This window comes from Lampetra fluviatilis, chromosome 63 (genome assembly GCF_964198595.1).
Source record: "Lampetra fluviatilis chromosome 63, kcLamFluv1.1, whole genome shotgun sequence".
In the NCBI taxonomy this organism is placed as follows: domain Eukaryota; kingdom Metazoa; phylum Chordata; class Hyperoartia; order Petromyzontiformes; family Petromyzontidae; genus Lampetra; species Lampetra fluviatilis.
This window is the reverse complement of record NC_136337.1, coordinates 7,017,264-7,035,845: the sequence shown is the minus strand read 5'-3', so window position 1 is coordinate 7,035,845 and position 18,582 is coordinate 7,017,264. Positions and strand designations below refer to the sequence as shown.

General features: G+C 52.4%; 1 protein-coding gene across 1 annotated transcript in view; it reads right to left on the bottom strand.

Annotated features, from left to right (window-relative positions):
- Window positions 1-18,582, bottom strand: part of LOC144951742 (putative E3 ubiquitin-protein ligase HERC4) — a 34,902-nt gene that overhangs the window by 3,292 nt on the left and 13,028 nt on the right. Inside the window, exons 9-24 of the mRNA XM_078882079.1 lie at window positions 18,369-18,505; window positions 17,384-17,454; window positions 16,023-16,126; window positions 14,593-14,655; window positions 12,717-12,801; window positions 11,703-11,883; window positions 10,570-10,721; window positions 8,499-8,633; window positions 7,384-7,476; window positions 6,794-6,952; window positions 6,246-6,413; window positions 5,369-5,538; window positions 4,421-4,487; window positions 2,516-2,598; window positions 1,286-1,472; window positions 585-687 (exon numbers count right to left, since the gene is read on the bottom strand). Of these exons, the coding sequence (XP_078738205.1) occupies window positions 585-687; window positions 1,286-1,472; window positions 2,516-2,598; window positions 4,421-4,487; window positions 5,369-5,538; window positions 6,246-6,413; window positions 6,794-6,952; window positions 7,384-7,476; window positions 8,499-8,633; window positions 10,570-10,721; window positions 11,703-11,883; window positions 12,717-12,801; window positions 14,593-14,655; window positions 16,023-16,126; window positions 17,384-17,454; window positions 18,369-18,505 (1,958 nt within the window). The remainder of the gene's footprint in view (window positions 1-584; window positions 688-1,285; window positions 1,473-2,515; window positions 2,599-4,420; window positions 4,488-5,368; window positions 5,539-6,245; window positions 6,414-6,793; window positions 6,953-7,383; window positions 7,477-8,498; window positions 8,634-10,569; window positions 10,722-11,702; window positions 11,884-12,716; window positions 12,802-14,592; window positions 14,656-16,022; window positions 16,127-17,383; window positions 17,455-18,368; window positions 18,506-18,582) is intronic.

The following is an 18,582-nucleotide window of genomic DNA, read 5'->3' as shown; positions in this document are numbered from 1 at the left end:
TTGCTCTCGACACACCGCACACGAAAGCGACGACGATGGGACTGCAGCGCTTGATAAAAGCCGCCCTCTCACTTCTAACCACGTGAGCCTGATGTGGCTTCCACCGGACTGCCGTGGGGCAGCGTCGACTCCTGAGTCACGACTCTTCGCGCACCACAGAGAAGAGGCCCTGGGTTCAACTCTCGACGCTGCCTGTGTGTGTGTGTGGAGTCTGTGTTCTCTCGCTTCCTGTTCCGCGTGGGGTTTCCTCCGGGTTCTCCAGTTTCCTCCCATAGTTGATAACAACAACAAAAATCCACGATATGATGTAACCGGTATTGGCCAAATCCACATCCCCAAATGCTGGGTAACTACCTGAAAATGACCCAATTGGGATCACAGACAGCGCGCGCTGCAGCGGCGGCAGCATCGGCCACGACTGCGGCAAAACTCGGCAGGACCCTCCCGAGCGAGAGTCTCGAGACTCGGCGAGACTTTCCCCGGGTAAACGACGAGCGTAGTAAATAAAAATGAAATAAAATCCGTGAAAAAATTTTTTTTTTGAGAATGTGACAGCTGGCGGGTTTAGGTGCTGCGGCACTCACTCAGGAACCGCTTCTTCTGCTCGTCGGACAGCTCACGGAAGACCTCCCAGAACATCTTGATGGTGCTGTGCCGGGCGTTGAATCCCTTGGCGTAGACAACACCCTGCAAGACACACGCGCGGCACCCGCCGGTATCTACCCGACGCAAATTGTGGCGATTGCGGCGGCGACGGCAGCACCCGGGGGGCCGTCCGGGCGACGAGTGGCCCCGACGATCGCTCTGTCCGGCGCCGCCGTTCGGACGCGACGACGTCCCGTACGTTTTGCCGCGGTGGGGGGGGGGGCCCAAACGACGGCACGGCGACGACGGCGACGACGGCGACAGCGCGAGGGGGCGCCGGCAGGAAGAGCCGCGCGGCGAGAACCCCCCGCACCAGCCGAGTAAGTCGAGGCGGCACCGCGACAGAATACCGGCAAACGCAACCGCCGAGAGGGAGGGACAGGCAGGAGTGGGTTGGATGTTACTCAACACGAAGACCCGGGGGGGGGGGTGGGGTGGAGGGGTGCGGCACACGGCGATGGAAAACGACGTAAGAATAATACCAAACGCGACGGCGGGGGTCAGAATAACGACCAACGTGCCGCCCAGGGGACCGCTTGCGTTGCGAGGGATCTTGCCGACAGCCGCCGCCGCCGCCTCCAGTGAGCGGGCCAGCTCCCCGAGCCCGTGTGCGTGCTGCGCGAGGGGGCGCTGCGCTGACCTGTTCGAGAGCAGGCCAGTCGTAGCTCGCCTTGCCGAACGCCACGTCCCTGAGCTCGCGCGGGCTCAGCAGGCGGAAGTGGAGCACCTGGCAGACGGACGTGAACCCTGCCTCGAACCTCTCGAACTTCCGCTGCACCGCGTCGCTGCAGAACTTGTGATGCACGAACCTCTCCACGTACTCGTGCCTGTCGCGCGACACAGGCAGGGTGACGGCGAACGTGAGGCTTTATTTATATATTTAGGTTTTTTTTTTGCCGCCACTCCTATACAGACTCCTCTACTTAAGAGCACTTTCAGAGCTACGAACAAACCTGTCAGTATGTCCACACAGTTGCCCGTTCGGACCGAGATGGCGGTGGTTGTTCGGTATCATTACCCAGCATTCCCAGCATTACTGGCTGGGCCACCGCCATCGTCCGTTGCTGTTGTGTCATCGCTGTGCGGTTCGCTACGACGCTCTCTGTGCTTTTCACGAACATCATCAACCCCCATTGTGTCTCAGAAGCGTGGCATCTACATCTGCAGAATGTAAAGAACCAGCGGTTTCTACATCTGCGGAACGTGATGAACCAGCGCAGAGCATGAAGAACCAGTGGCATCTACATCTACAGAACGTGAAGAATCAGTGGCATCTACATCTGTAGAACGTGATGAACCAGTGGCATCTACATCTGCAGAACATGAAGAACCAGTGGCATCTACATCTGCAGAACGTGAAGAACCAGCGGCATCTACATCTGCAGAACGTGAAGAACCAGTGGCATCTACATCTGCAGAACGTGAAGAACCAGCGGCATCTACATCTGCAGAACGTGAAGAACCAGTGGCATCTACATCTGCAGAACGTGAAGAACCAGCGGCATCTACATCTGCAGAACGTGAAGAACCAGTGGCATCTACATCTACAGGAGATCATACAACGTTTAAAGGCATTCCCCGGCACAAGGCTCGCACTCATCACACACACGCACAAATCGCTCGCCACAAATGAACCACAATCGATAACCTTGCTGTTCTCGTCGAGAAGCATAAACCGTCACGCGAACTCCGGTCAACCTCGCAGGAGCGACTTTTGGCTGGCGGTCGAGCAAAGCCGGTGGTCACCGCGTCGGGTCACCGTGTTCACAGCGCAGCGCTCCCCACGACACTACCACTCCACATTCTACTGGGTAAACAAGCGTCTCTGGCTGAGCGTGCACCGAGCGCACCGCTGGCGATCTGCACTCACTTGTTCCGCTGGGTCACCATCGTGCAGCTTCCTCCCGGAATCAACTCTCTCGTGATTACCTTTCCGTTGGCTTCATACTGGTACTGTCAAAAACACAACCAACAATAATAGCAACCGATAAGATAATTGTTTTTTTACCCTTTTATCTGGCAACAAAACTGACACATTTTTTACAAGGAGTCATGTTTGCATTGACCACAATACCTGCGGTCAGAATGCAAACAAAAAACACAACTCTGATAATGTATGCACTGTCCTTGAAGTTGATTGGTCCACACCCGAGACAGCTTTTCTTAGAGCCTAGTCTCACATGGTGTTGGACCAGATGACGCCAAAAGGCGCACAACTCAATGACAATGCACCATCAGAGTATGAGAGCTCAGGGTAAGCATTTACACCATTAGAACCTCCTTTGCCAGTAGCAAAATATGATAATTGTTTTTTTACCCTTTTATCTGGCAACAAAACTGACACCTTTTTTACAAGGAGTCATGTTTGCATTGACAAAAAATGGTGTCAGTTTTGTTGCCAGATAAAAGGGTAAAAAAACAATTATCATATTTTGCTACTGGCAAAGGAGGTTCCAATGGTGGAATAATAGCAACCATTACCTCCACTGGTGCAACATCTTACACGTTCCCACAATGCCGCGGGGCCGAGTTTGTTCTCCGTATGTTCGTGCGCAAGAACGCGCGTTTCGTCGCGAGCGTCCGAGAGACAACGCCTCCCTCCACACAGCCAACACTCGGCTTCAGGTTGAACCTGTGCGACTCCGGGGGTGACAACTCCCTCTCCTATCCAGTGTTCAGGGGCCTGCTCAAGGCGCGGCTCCGGCTGGAGCACGCCATGTACCACACACATGTCGGTGATGTGCACGTCTACTTCGAACGCTGGGGAGCCGGACAAGCCCCTCTCTGTACCAGCGTGGACGGCACCCTCGTGGTGTTCACCTTCTCAAGCGCTCGCTCGTCACCGTGGCGTGCGCGATGACCACCACCACAACCACCACGTGACTTTTCTTTCGTGTTGTGCGCGGTGCTTTTAGTGCCACAGCGCGTGGATTTGTAGCGTTAATTTTCTTTTGTTTGCTGGTGACTTTGTGCATTTCATATCGAAATAGTCTCCAGTGCTTTTGCTGCTGGCGGCAATAAAAGTTGTTTAAGAGTCAAAGTCTTCTATCGTGGTGTCTCTCTCTCTCTTGAGATCGGAGTCTCATTTCCCTATCATCCCCAGTGCACTGCAGTCTCCAATAACGCTGCTAAACGGTCCCAGTCAACCTCGTCACAGTCTCGCTTTGGTCTCTGGTGGGGAGATGGTGGTGGTGATGGTGATGACGATGGTGGTGGTGATGATGGTGGTGATGACGGTGGTGGTGGTGATGACGGTGGTGGTGGTGATGATGATGAGGGTGGTGGTGATGACGATGGTGGTGGTGATGATGATGTCGATGGTGGTGGTGATGACGACGAAGGTGCAGGTGATGACAATGAAGGTGGTGATGGTGGTGATGACAATGTTGGTGGTGACGAAGGTGGAGATGATGACAATGATGGTTGTGCTGATCATGATGGTGGTGGTGACTATGAAGGTGGTGGTGATGATGAAGGTGGTGACGATGGTGGTGGTCATGATGGTGGTGATGATGATGGTGGTGGTGATGATGATGGTGGTGGTGATGATGATGGTGGTAGTGACGGCAGTGATGGTGCTTGTGATGATGACGGTGGCAGCGGTGGTAGCGCGCTTGTCGTAGCCGTCGTCACGATGTCCGTCCGCTCGTGGTCGTCGTCCCCGAACGCGCCGAAGCACGAGCGAGGTCCCGATAGCCCGAGACGCCTTCCTGGGCAAAACGAGTCGCCATCGCAACGACGGACAGCAAACGACGGTAACGATCGCAACACTTACGGTGAAAGTGCGACACAAGGTGTCTTCCAAGCTTTCGTTGGTGTCCTCTAGAATCTTCGTCATGCTCCTGTAAAACAAAAGCGACGATCACCACAGTTCGCCACGAGCTGCCGGTCACGCGCCACTTAAAAAAGGTGTTTAGAACATCAGCACAACTAGGGATGCCGCTTGGTGCGCAGGAGGTCGTGGGTTCGATCCCGACCCTGACGCATGCTGTATATTTGGAGTTTGCGTCTCTGTCTCTCTCCCGGGGGTCACGTGGATATTTCACGTGGGTCCTCTGTTACGTCTCTGGTGCGAGCGCATCCGGCCCGAGTCACCAAAGCGACAAAAGCCAAACGGATTTACAGGCGTAAGTTGAACTTCTTTCGCACCACCGTACGTAGCCCACCGCCCTAATTGGAGATGCAGGGGAAGGCCAACAAACGAAACACGAAAAGCAGATCTAAAGAAATGAATTTGTCAATTCAGTTGATGATTTAAAAGTGCACAGCTCCGGTGGCTTCCTAACATCAGAAGAGCGTTCCAGACGGCCGCAGAAGCGCATCTGAAAACGCTACGCGACGACCACCGTCTTTGTTCGACGGCCGAGCCAAAAGCCGCGGCTGCTGCTGCTGCTGCGATGATGCTGCTGCTGCTGATGCTGCTGCTGCGATGATGACCAGCGGAGTTTGCGTGATGACGCTTTACGCTCCTTGACGAGATCAGCGAGGTGTTGCGGTTCAATTGCGGCGAGCGCTTTGTGTGTGTGGCCTTGTAGCGCCGTGTTCTTTCGGCAACCTGAAGCCCAAAGCCAGCTCAGCGAGCACCGGATGGACTCGGTCGCGTTTTGCGGAGCCGTCACGGCACGCCAAAAGATGTTTAGTACACGCTGCACAAATTGATGAAGCGCCAGCGACTGATGACAGAGAGGCTGCCGCGTGGCAGGGTGGAGACGCCGGCGCTCACCGTCCCAGGCGGGGCGATAGCTCCCACAGGTCACAGAGGTCGGGAGAAACGCCCAGCAGCTTCTTGTAGAGCGCCAGCGGGAAGTGGAAGTCCATGAGGACGCGGTTGTAGACAGCCAGGCCGCACGCCACGCCCATCGCCCAGTAGATGTCTGCGCTCGAAACCAGTGTCTGGGGCGCAACGACGACAACGGAGTTTAGAATACTCTTTGGTTCTTTCGGTAAAGTCACGTCGGTATAAAATACAATCAATTAAATCACGAAGTTCCGATTGCAACACAAGCAATCATCATCAGGTGGGAAAACCACAGCAAGAAAATGTTTACTGAACTTCAAATCTAGAGTAGAGTTTAGAATCTTTTGTTTTGTACTGGAGGAATCCGTTTGAGCTATAAGAAGCTCGCCATATTATCAGCTCAGCCGATCGGTGGAGCTTGGCGAGCCTTGTTATGTACACACACAATCACCATGTTTGGTCTTCCCCAGTGCACTGCGGTCTCCAATAGCGCTGCTTAAACACTCACAGGCACGATTTGGTCTCTGGTGGGTAGATGGTGATGGTGGTAATGACAGTGGTGGTAATGACAGTGGTGGTGGTTGTGGGGAGCGGTGGTGTTGTGATTAGCGCGCTGCGCTACGAACCCAGCGACCCGAATTTGATTCCCGCTCACGGCCGACACCAGAGGCAATTATTTGAACCGGTCCTGGGCCTTACCTAGGTCGACTCAGCCTCAAATAAGGCTAACAACACTTGCCCCGACCGTCTGTTCAGGCTACACGGGAGAATCTTTGTTTGCTCTCGCCCCGCTTGCTGCCACCCCAAGCATCGCGGGTACCCAGACGGCAGCATCTTGGACGCAGGTGGAATCTCCGCACACCTGTCCAAGTCGAACCTCCTGCATGGCCTCCTCCGAGAACCAGAGCAGGTTCGACTCCCTGTCCGTCAGGAAGCCGATCTCCTTCTTCGCCACCAACGCCTCCATGAAGAGGAGGAAGAACTCCGCGTTCACTCCAGGCCCAGCCACGTCCTCCCCAATGAACACCATCTGCAGCCCCCAAACTCATTGATTTAGAACCGCTTGTTGTTGTTGTTGTTGTGTTCAGTGTTGTTGTACTTACGTCCCCCTCCCGCCCGCACCTCCGATTAGCACGGCTGGCTCCGTACGGTGCGAAAGAAGTTCAACGTACACACGTACACTGATGAGCCTTACGACCATTTCAGGAAGGATAACGAACTAAACGCAAAAAACACAATCACAGCAGAGGTGACCCGGTGGTTCAGGGGTCACCCCGTGGCAACGCGACACCGGCAGAATCGCGCAAAATCGAGGTCAAATATGCCCAAATGAGCAAACGAACAGCGCGATGTTCAAGGTGAAGGCTGCGACGGCGCAGCACACACTCGGTACGCCGGCTGGTCACTCACCAACAGATGCAGATGCACGGCGGTCCCCATTGGGACCCTGAGAAGTGTGACGGCGTCTTCCAGGAGGTTGCTGCGTCGAATTGGCAGGGTCAGAGCGGGTCGGTTCTGAGGTTGTATGCCATTCATGAGAAGGCATACGTTTTGTACATTTGAATAATTCTGCAGAAGGCAGGAAGGCGGGAAGGGGGGGGGGGCAAACCACGTCAAGATCAATCGCCGCCGATGCCGTGCCCGGTGGGGGAGAGACGCGCGCGACCTGTCCAGAGGCCAGACTGCTCGTAGCGCAGGCCGAGTGTGGACTCCGGGGCCTGGAACCAGGGGCGGGCTCCCATGCGGCCTCCCTGGCATGCAGGAGGTCGTGGGTTCCATCCCGGCCCTGATGCCTGCTGTGTATTCGGAGTTTGTGGTTTCTTTCTCTCTCTCCCCGTGGTCACGTAGATTGTTTTATGGGGGGGGGTCGTCATCGTCGTCGTGTTCTGTTAAGCGGGGGTTGTTATTTGAACGTCGTTCAACACGGAGGTTGCCGCTGTGTTCGCGAGTTATCCGCTCAACGGGCGGCTCACGGGTGAAGCTCGCGAACGACGTCGTACCTGGAGCTGGTAAGCGGCGTGCAACTCAAACAACGTAATCCTTCCGTGCGAGTCCAAGAGAAACGGAAACATCACGAACACTTTCAGGAGGGCCTAGAGACACACCAAGCGGACAGAATTAAACGCGTTTTGTGTAATAACAGTGACACACGCCTCAGAGCGGAATCAATTGATTCTCACCTGTGTATCGATAGTTCAGTGTCAATGTACCGTTCTATTCAGGGACTGCTGCTGTGTGGTGGTGTCTTGGTGTGGTCTGGGACTGTCTTGTTCTTGGTTTTGCTGCCTTGCCCAATCTTGATAAATCAAGACTTATATACTTAATGTATTTATTACTTATATTTAGTGACATGCTTACCATATTCTCTACCTTGTGATAGGCAGGTGGCTTCTGGAAAAGAGCTACGTAGCTCGGCGGTGGGCCTTGCCTGGTCAAATAGAAAATAGTAAAACAGTAAAATAAATCTGGCATGGCCGCAGAGGCCTCGCGCATCACGAGATGAAGAATCCACTCCGATCTCTCGCGGGGCAACGTGGCGCGGCCCGCGGAAGCAGGCTTCACAGAGCTACCTCCGAGGATCCTACCTGTTGATCTCTGGTCTGCACACGCGGTGGAGGCCACCTGCCCAATCTGCACACGAGAGTGAAGGCTCGTCCCGTGACAGTCTGACCGATATTTTAGTTCTCGGGAATTTAAATTTAGTCAAGTTGAGCGCAGACCCAAACCTGACTCGATGGCTGTTTTGTACGGCCATCAGCAACTGGGCTGAGACCAGTCTATGTGAGTCTCTCAGTCTCTATGTGAGTCTATGGGTCTCTATGTGAGTCTATGGGTCTCATGCGAGTCTATGGGTCTCTATGTGAGTCTATGGGTCTCTATGAGAGTCTATGGGTCTCTGTGTGAGTCTATGGGTCTCTGTGTGAGTCTATGGGTCTCTGTGTGAGTCTATGGGTCTCTGTGTGAGTCTATGGGTCTCTATGAGAGTCTATGGGTCTCATGTGAGTCTATGGCTCTCTGTGTGAGTCTATGGGTCTCTACGAGAGGCAATGGTGACCGGGCTAACACCATCAACTCACTACGCTTGCGGCACTGACCCCTGGGCGACCTTCATTACCATCTGCTTTTGGAGAAAATGCTTAAAGAACTTCGGCGTCTCATTGGCAAGCGGCGTCGCAGCCATCTCGGAGACGAACTCACTCAGCCGTGGGTCGTGCAAATCCTCCACCGCCTCTGCAGAGTTTTTGTGGATCTGAAAACCGCACACCGAGAGCACCGGGGGTGGGGGGCAGTTTGTGAGCGACGCTGCCTGTAGCGCTGCAGACAGCGCAGGGTGGCAGGGTGGCAGGGTGGCAGGGTGGCAGGCTGGCGGCAGCACGGTGGTGGCCTCACAGCAAGAGGGCCCCCCCCCCACCCGGGTTCGATTACCATCTTGGGTGGCTTTCTGTGCGCGGTGCGGCGGCGTTTGTGTGACCCTGGACAGTGCTTGGAGGGGTAACCGCCGTCTGTGTGTGTGTCTAACTACCGTGTGTGTCTCACCGCCATGTGTGTCTCACCGCCGTGTGTGTGTGTGTCTAACTACCGTGTGTGTCTAACTACCGTGTGTGTGTGTCTCACCGCCGTGTGTGTCTCACCGCCGTGTGTGTGTGTATATGTAGGGGTGTTATGGGAGGAAAACCGACGGTCACACAGGGGTGTCCACACTCACGTCTGCAACGGTTACCACCCTGGGGGGCTGTGGGGGGGGGGGCTGTGGGGGGGGGGGCTGTGGGGGGGGGCTGTGATCCCACACAGCCCCGCCCCTCGGTGGCAAGTTGGTATAAAAGGCGGAGAGCCAGAGAGCTCGAGGCAGACGTTGGGACGGGTCAAGATGAAGAGCCGGTGAAGATCGAAGGCCAGCCAGCTCGTCCCTGGAACTCCTCTGGTCGCTGTCCTTCTAAGGGCCGGCTTCGTGTGGCTGGTGGTCGGGATCTGTGCCGAGCCAGGGCCAGGTCAGGTCGTCTCCTTGAGAGGACGGGTGTGAGGATAAGTGGCAGCTAGCCTGGGAGTACTTACCCTTAAGAAACGGGTGAAGAGACCTCTTCAGTTATACACTGTACCTACTACGCAAGTGTTAATAAACAGGTGTCGCCTCAAGCTCGACCGTCCCTGTCGCCACTACATATATAATCGCCGTGTGTGTGGGTGTATATAACCGCCATGTGTGTGTGTGTGTATAATCGCCGTGTGTGTGTGTGTGTGTATATAATCGCCATGTGTGTGTGTGTGTGTATAATCGCCGTGTGTGTGTGGGTGTATATAACCGCCATGTGTGTGTGGGTGTATATAATCGCCATGTGTGTGTGTGTGTATATAATCGCCATGTGTATGTGGGTGTATATAATCGCCATGTGTGTGTGTGTGTGTATAATCGCCATGTGTGTGTGGGTGTATATAATCGCCATGTGTATGTGGGTGTGTATAACCACCATGTGTGTGTGTGTGTATATAATCGCCATGTGTGTGTGTGTGTATATAATCGCCATGTGTGTGTGTGTGTGTATAATCGCCGTGTGTGTGTGGGTGTATATAATCGCCGTGTGTGTGTGGGTGTATATAATCGCCATGTGTGTGTGGGTGTATATAATCGCCATGTGTGTGTGGGTGTATATAATCGCCATGTGTGTGTGTGTGTATAATCGCCGTGTGTGTGTGGGTGTATATAATCGCCGTGTGTGTGTGGGTGTGTAATCGCCATGTGTGTGTGGGTGGGTGTATATAATCGCCGTGTGTGGGTGGGTGTATATAATCGCCGTGTGTGTTCGTTCGTTTCTCAGTCCGCTTGCCCTGGTGAGAGCCGCGGCGGCAGCGTGTTGAGTCGTGGTGGTCCAGACCTCCCTTTCCCTGGCGACAGACTCTAGCTCTTCCTGGGGAATTCCCAGGCGTTCCCAGGGCCAGCCAATCGACATAGTCCTGCCAGCGTGTCCTGGGCCGGCCCAGCTGAGAAAAAGCTTCAAAGCTCATAACATTCATCCAGTCGTAGTCCAAGATTCTTGATTCCAATTCTGAATCGTTCGCGCTCTCTGGGCATGATCCACGCCACTGCCGCGCGTCCCGACTCCTCGTCCGGGTAGTCGCGAGCCAATACGCGACAACCGCGCGCGTGAGCACGCGTCGTTTGATTTTGGGAAAAACAAATGTTCCCTCACCTCGTGCAGTCTCTGCAAGAACCTTTTGAGTCCCGGTGGCATTTTCATCTCGCCCTCCCTGCCCAGCTTCTTCAAAACGTCCAGCAGGAGATTTGTGGAAGCCTTCAATATGCGGAGGAAGTCGGGTTTGGGCAGATGGGCCAACCACTCCTCTGCACATCGCACGGTCACGGGGAGAGGAGGAAGGGTTTGGCAAGGGGCCGCACGGACAAAACAATGGTAGCAAGCACAGTAACGTGGCAAGGGAGAGGTTACTCACCCACACACTCACTCGACCACTCACCATATACTTACACACTCACCCACCTATCTGCTCGTTCACAAACACAAAGATCCCCCGTATAGCCTTAACAGACTGCTGGGGCAAGTGCTCTCAGTGAGTCGCACCTATGAAGGCCGGCACTGCCTTTGTCTCCCCAGTGGCGATGATTATACGAACCGCATTGGGTACTCATTTGAGGCTGAGTCGACCTATGGTGTTGGTCATGAACGGAAATCGAACTCGGGTCGCAGGAATTGTAGCGCGGCGCGCTAACCACTACACTACCTACTCACTCCAAAGATCCCCCGTGTAGCCTTAACAGACTGTAGGGGCAAGTGCTGTTAGCGAGCACCTATGAAGGCCGGCACGGCACACGAGGGGGTGGGTGGCCAACACCACGCCCGGCCGCCTTTGTCTCCCTAGGTACTCGTTTAAGGCTGAGTCGACCTAGGGAAGGCCCGGGACCGGTTCAGATAATCGTCACTGGGTGTTGGCCGGGAGCGGCAATCAAACCCGGGTCGCCAGGTTCATAGCGCAGCGTAGCGCTAACCGCTACACCACCGCTCCCCTACTCACTCCGCCCACTCACTCACACTCACCGAACCACTCACCCACCCACTCACCAACCCACTCGCTCACTCAAGTCGCTCGGGTTGGATTACAGGAGAAGGAGCAACCAATTAATCCCAGGATGCCTTGCGCGGCACTCAGGCGCGAGCGGACGGAGACGCGGCGTGGACCCCCCCCGCCCCCCCTGCGGCGGAATTGAACCGCGCCTCTCCACAAGCGAGCAGGCGAACCGCGCCGACGCTACCGCCGGCCGGGACACCGCCGGACCGCCGGGCCAGCGCGAGCGGAACGCGCGACGTACCGAAGAGTTTCCGCAGAGGGTCGGGCAGCCGCGCGACTTTGGCGATGACCGGTGCCGTGAGCTTCTGAGGGTCGGCGGTCCCCGGGAACAGGAGGAGCAGAGCCAGCACCCTGAGCGAGTCCTCGTCAGCACGCAGCCTCTCCAGCGACGGCACCACGAAGTCGCACAGCAGGTTGCTCACCTGGTCCAACGCACAGGCAAAGATCCCCCATATAGCCTCAACAGACTGCAGGGGCAAGTGCTGTTAAGCGAGCAGCACCTACGAAGGCCAACACAGCGTACGAGGCAGTGGGGTGGCCAGCACCACGCTTTGGCAGGCTCTGTCTCTCCAGTGCCGGCAAGCAACCTCCGTGTTTGTATTCGATGTCTCTGTTCACGATGCCGACTCTCGTACTTTTACAAATTCATCACTACCTTAATGTTTTCATCATTACCTCAATGTTTTCATCATTACCTCAATGGTTTCATCAATACCTTAATGTTTTCATCATTACCTTAATGTGTTCATCATTACCTTAATGTTTTCATCATCACCTCAATGGTTTCATCAATACCTTAATGTTTTCATCATTACCTCAATGGTTTCATCAATACCTTAATGTTTTCATCATTACCTCAATGGTTTCATCAATACCTTAATGTGTTCATCATTACCTTAATGTTTTCATCATTACCTTAATGTTTTCATCATTACCTTAATGTGTTCATCATTACCTTAATGTGTTCATCATTACCTTAATGTTTTCATCATCACCTTAATGGTTTCATCAATACCTTAATGTGTTCATCATTACCTTAATGTTTTCATCATCACCTTAATGGTTTCATCAATACCTTAATGTGTTCATCATTACCTTAATGTGTTCATCATTACCTTAATGTGTTCATCATTACCTTAATGTGTTCATCATTACCTTAATGTGTTCATCATTACCTTAATGTTTTCATCATTACCTTAATGTGTTCATCATTACCTTAATGTTTTCATCATTACCTTAATGTTTTCATCATTACCTTAATGGACAATTGTTTGTGGAGATTATCCAGAAATTGCTTTGCCTCCTCCAGATTCAGTCCCAGGCTGACATCCGGAGATTGTCTGCCACCATCGAAAACAAAGGACACGGTTCATTAATTAAACTACATTATCAACCCACTCGCTGAAGTGTGTTACTCTGCCCCATAGCGCCCGTCCCCATTGGTATGTTTGATACGGTGATTTCATTGGCTGAGCAACTGTAGGAATTTCATTGGCTGAGCAAATGTAGGAATTTCATTGGCTGAGCAAATGTAGGAATTTCATTGGCTGAGCAAATGTAGGAATTTCATTGGCTGAGCAGCTGAGGAATTTCATTGGCTGAGCAGCTGAGGAATTTCATTGGCTGAGCAGCTGAGGAATTTCATTGGCTGAGCAGACGTAGGAATTTCATTGGCTGAGCAGCCGTAGGAATTTCATTGGCTGAGCAGCCATAGGAATTTCATTGGCTGAGCAGCTGAGGAATTTCATTGGCTGAGCAAATGTAGGAATTTCATTGGCTGAGCAGCTCAGGAATTTCATTGGCTGAGCAGCCGTAGGAATTTCATTGGCTGAGTAGCCGTAGGAATTTCATTGGCTGAGCAAATGTAGGAATTTCATTGGCTGAGCAGCTGTAGGAATTTCATTGGCTGAGCAGCTGTAGGAATTTCATTGGCTGAGCAGCTCAAGAATTTCATTGGCTGAGCAGCTGTAGGAATTTCATTGGCTGAGCAGCTCAAGAATTTCATTGGCTGAGCAGCTGTAGGAATTTCATTGGCTGAGCAAATGTAGGAATTTCATTGGCTGAGCAGCTCAAGAATTTCATTGGCTGAGTAGCCGTAGGAATTTCATTGGCTGAGCAAATGTAGGAATTTCATTGGCTGAGCAGCACAACCTTGTCGCCTTCCTTAACGTAATAAATCTTCCTTCAAAACATATCCTGAAGCAGAATATTAGTGCTGGATACAACGACATTTGCAAATGTGATTTGCAACTTTGATCCTTACCCGAGTATCATTAGTTACATTTTACGTGCAATGTTATTGAGGGACTCCAAGTCCAAAGCGACGGTTCTGCACCAACGCTCATGACGCGCGCCGCCACTAGACCGAATCGTTGTTTTGGTCGTGGTGCGCGGCGTCGCCCCACGTGCTCTGCTGAAATTGGACCATTCGGCACGGCAATTCGGCTCGTGGCAAATTACTGACACACAGTATATATGCCAATAGCACAACCATGCCGAATTATCCACAATTACGAATTATCGAAAACCGAAATAATGAGATTTTACTGTACTTACACTTGATCTATTTTACGTATTTATTTTTTAAATAATCTGCTTACCTTTCTTTTCGATTATATTATGATGTTTTATTTTTATGATTTTATTATTTTCCTTCTACGTGACTTTACCGAAAGAACCAAGAAGATGAATCTCTGCAGTCACGAAAGCTTTAAATCAAAACTTTTGTCTGCTCATCTGTCGTTAAATATCTCTCCGCTGAATACGTAATCTTCTCAGGGGTGCCGTGGTGGCAAGATGTTAACTCCCTCGCCTGGTGTCCAGGAATTCATGGGTTCGATCCTGACCCCTGACCCGTATTGTATATTCTATCTTTGCCCGTGGCCGTGTGGATTTTTCTCAGGGTCCTCCGGTTTTTCCCTTTAGAATCAACGTGCGTTTGGCTGCTATAAATGTCCACGTGATGATGATAAGCTACTTTAGCTGAGCTATCATTTGTGGCCAGGTCACTGCTGAAAAAGAACCGTATAGCTCAGTGGGCCTTACCTGGTCAAATTTAAATCGTTTAGTTTAGATTTTAATTCATCTCCCTGTTAGAGAAATGAATAATTGCAAGGTCTGATGCCCCTTACCTCTGTGAGAGAAGAAAACTGCCGTTGAGGCATGCGGCCGACGAGAAGATGACATCGATTTGCCTGTCGACACATGAAGTTACGGCACCAAGTTATACCGGGGGGGCGCGCGCACCGTGACAGCGCTGACCGTGCAGACGCTCGATCCATAACACCGGTCAACAAAACAAATATAATTCTGGCCTGGACTTTTGCAGCTGTTTTAGACTAATTTCAGGGTGCTGATTCCAAATCTGATCTCAGATTTGCTCTATCACATCTCATTTTATGCTATCGGCATACCCCATTTTCATTGGTTTTCGTTCTTTTGTCTATCATGTGTATCAGACCTCCCCTCCCCCCTCTCTGTCCATTGTGTTGGCGTGTACAGCAGCAACCTCGTCCAAGCCGTAGTCCATTGTTTTTCATTGGCTACCACATTCTGATGAGCTCCCCCCCCCTCTCCTCCCCCCTTCAACTTGCTTATAAGGGATTACTTCTTGAATCATTGCCTCACTTGATGCAGCTAATTCGGCTGTGACGGTCCCACCTGATGACGGAGACTTGTGTTGCCTCCGAAACGTCGTGATTTTTGTTTTATTTTATTTTCATTAATTTTGATGTTTTACCTACGTGACTTTACCGAAAAAACCTAAGAATATGATTCCTTGCAGTCACGAAAGCTTCAAATCTAGAATTAACTCTGTCACTTATGATTGCAAGTTGTTGCGAATCAGTGACTGCTTTAGTGTTAAAATATGGTGCTGTATTTTTAGTATAGTGTGTTTATAATATCATTTTATGTATAAATCCACATTTATTTAATATTTTTCTTCTGCAGTTTTTATTGAAAATGCAATATTTGATATCTCAAAAACCTGATGTGATAGACAAAAACTGATGCCAGATTTGGAATCAGCACCCCAAAATTACTATAAAACCGTTGGAATACATTATTCCAGAAAAAGTGTGTTGACCAGTATAATCTACCTCTGGCTCAGGGCCGCTGACGCGATCGATCCCTAACCCCCCCGCCCCTCCCCCCCCCCAAACCTGTGTCTTTAAGAAACCCTCCACCACCCGGCACGACCAAACGGATGACAGCGTTGCTTTGCGAGCGTTCCCGTCGACGCGCCCATCACTGTCGTCGTTCCGGCTCGCCCGGCGGTCGCGGATAAGGGAAGAATTCTCATAATCCGATTTGATTTTTGTTTGTTTTTTGCGTCTTCTCCAATCACGAGCGAAGGGGGTCACAGAAATTCCGCGGGCAGAACCTCCGAAATACGGAGCTCATCGATTGCGGGCAGGCGGGGGGGGAAAGTCGCGAAACCAAATTTTAGCAACGGCAGCAGTCACAATCGCGTTCGGTCTGAGAGTTTTAGTTGGGGAAGGGCCGGGCAGGATTGTTGATGCAAATCGCCACGCTCGCACGCGCAAGCGCCCTTGCTTACCGCTCAAACACAGGACGCAAAGTTGACATCAACTTCTCGCGCAACTCAGGAGTCACGGTGCAGATCCCAGGAGCGCGCGTGCCCTTTGGGTCGACTCGAGACTCCTGCAGGAGGAGGAGAATGCGGCGGCGTTATTTTATTGGTTACCGATTGCGACCGTCCTTCGTGCCCGTTTGCCCCGGAGAGCCGCAAGACTCTTTTGGCGAGGAGCGGCGGCGCCGGCTTCTTTTGCAGCAGAGGGCGGCGATGCTGCTGCCACGCGCGGTCCCGATCGAGTAAACTGGCGGGACGTTTTTCGGCATTGGGATGTGTTTGGCCTACACTGGTCATGTGTTGTGTGTACGTTGAACTTCTTTGGCAACGTTACGTAGCCAATCACGCTAATCGGAGGTGCGGGGGGAAGGACGACATCACTAAACGCTGAGAGCAGTTCTAAAGGAATGAGTTTCCACGCAAGCTATGCAACGTAACGCAAAATGGCGTCGGACTAAAACATCCCGACGCTGAGAAATCGCCAGCGAACCACGCTTCCTGCACCTCCGATTAGCACGACTGGCTACGTAACGGTGTGGAAGAAGTTCAACATAGCGGTGACCCCCGACTTACGACGCTTGTGCATGTCATGCGCACACTCGTAGTCTCATGTATAGTAGAGGAGTGTATAGTGTAGTGTATAGTAATGTAGTAGTGGTGAAAAGTAGTGTATAGTAGTCTAATGTATAGTAAAGTAGTAGTGTAGTGTATAGTGTAGTGTATAGTAGAGTAGTAGTGTATAGTGTAGTGTATAGTGTAGTGTATAGTGTAGTGTATAGTGTAGTGTATAGTGCAGTGTATATAGTGGATAATAGTGTAGTGTAAAGTAGTGTATAGTAGTCTAGTGTATAGTAGAGTAGTAGTGTATAGTGTAGTGTATAGTGTAGTGTATAGTGTAGTGTATAGTAGTGTAGTGTATAGTAGTGTAGTGTATATAGTGGATAATAGTGTAGTGTATAGTGTAGTATATAGGCGACACGCCATGCGCACACTCGTCGCCTGATGGCACTGCTCTGCTCTTCCACCGTGTGGGAACTAAGGCGCTGGACTTACGACGGCTCCATTTGCGAGCGTCGTGCAGGAACCAATTAGGTCGTAGGTGCGGGGGTCGCCTGTACGCACGCACGTACGTTCTGTCGGTATGACGCACACGACAGCAACACCGGCCCTCGCTACAAAAACCTCGGCAGGCCACCCCCCCCCCCCCGTGCCGCCCCCTTCTCCGCTAAGCACGGAGAGGCTTTCCTCGGCAGGCGAGCGGAGTCGCGGACGCAGCAATTAGTCTCGTGCAGCAGCATCAGTCGCAGTGCCGCGGAGCGAACGCTCACCTCTGCGCCGCAGCAGGTGGCGTAGACGCGGCTGCCTCCGGCAAAAATGTCCCTCACGACGATGCCGCCGGCTGCGGGAGACGTTCACAACGTCAGTGTCGCTCACTCGGGGCGTCGATCGCGCGCCTCCCGGGTTTGACGCTCTCGCCATCTCGGGCACGTTAGCGGTGACGTGACCGTCAAACCGCGTCACCGGAACGCCACCGACGGTTGGCCGATGGGCACCACATCTGCTTCACGAGTGGGAAAATTGAGGCCCGTGGAGATACACAGAGACCCCTGGAGATACATAGAACCCCGTAGAGATCTATAGAGACCCACAGAGATACATAGAAATGCATAGAGATACATAGAGACCCATAGAAATACATAGAGACCCACAGAGATGTGTAGACCCCTAGAGATATAAACACGAGTCTCTTTGTGTCTTTGTATGCACTTTTAAATCTCGATTGAAAACTAATTTGTTTAGAAATGCTCTTTGTGTTTAGTTGGTTGTCCGTCCCCCGCACTTCCGATTTACATGGTTGGTTAAGTACGGTGCGAAAGAAGTTCAACATACATACTACATACAAAGACAAAGATCCCCCCGATAGCCAGAACAGACTGTTGGGGCAAGTGCTGTTAGCGAGCACCTACGAAGGCCGGCATGGCACCCGAGGGGTTGGGTGGCCAGCACCACGCCCGGCCGCCTTTGTCTCCCCAGTGGCGATGTTTACACACCGCACCAGGTACTAATTTGAGGCTGAGTCGACCTAGGGGAGGCCCATGACCGGTTCAGATAATCCGTCAGTGGTGTTGGTGGCCGCGAGCGGGAAACGACCGCGGGTCACCAGGTTGGTAGCGCGGCGCACTAACCGCGACGCTACCGCTCTTACATACATCCAACATACGTACAACATACGTACAACATACATCCAACATACGTACAACATACGTACAACATACGTACAACATACGTACACCGTACGTACAACGTACGTACCTGGGCCGGCCGGACCCCCAGGTGAGACCCCGTCCAGCTGCAGCTCCGTGGTGCCGCCCTCCTGCGTGCCGGGTCCCTGCGGCGTCGCCAGCAAGTAGATTCTTCTCGAGTCGGCGCTCAGCGCCGCCGTGTGAAACCTGCAGCGGTCGGGGAGCAGCGGCCGTCGTCAGCAGAGAGGAGGCTCGCCACGGACGGGCGGCGGGCGAACGGAGTG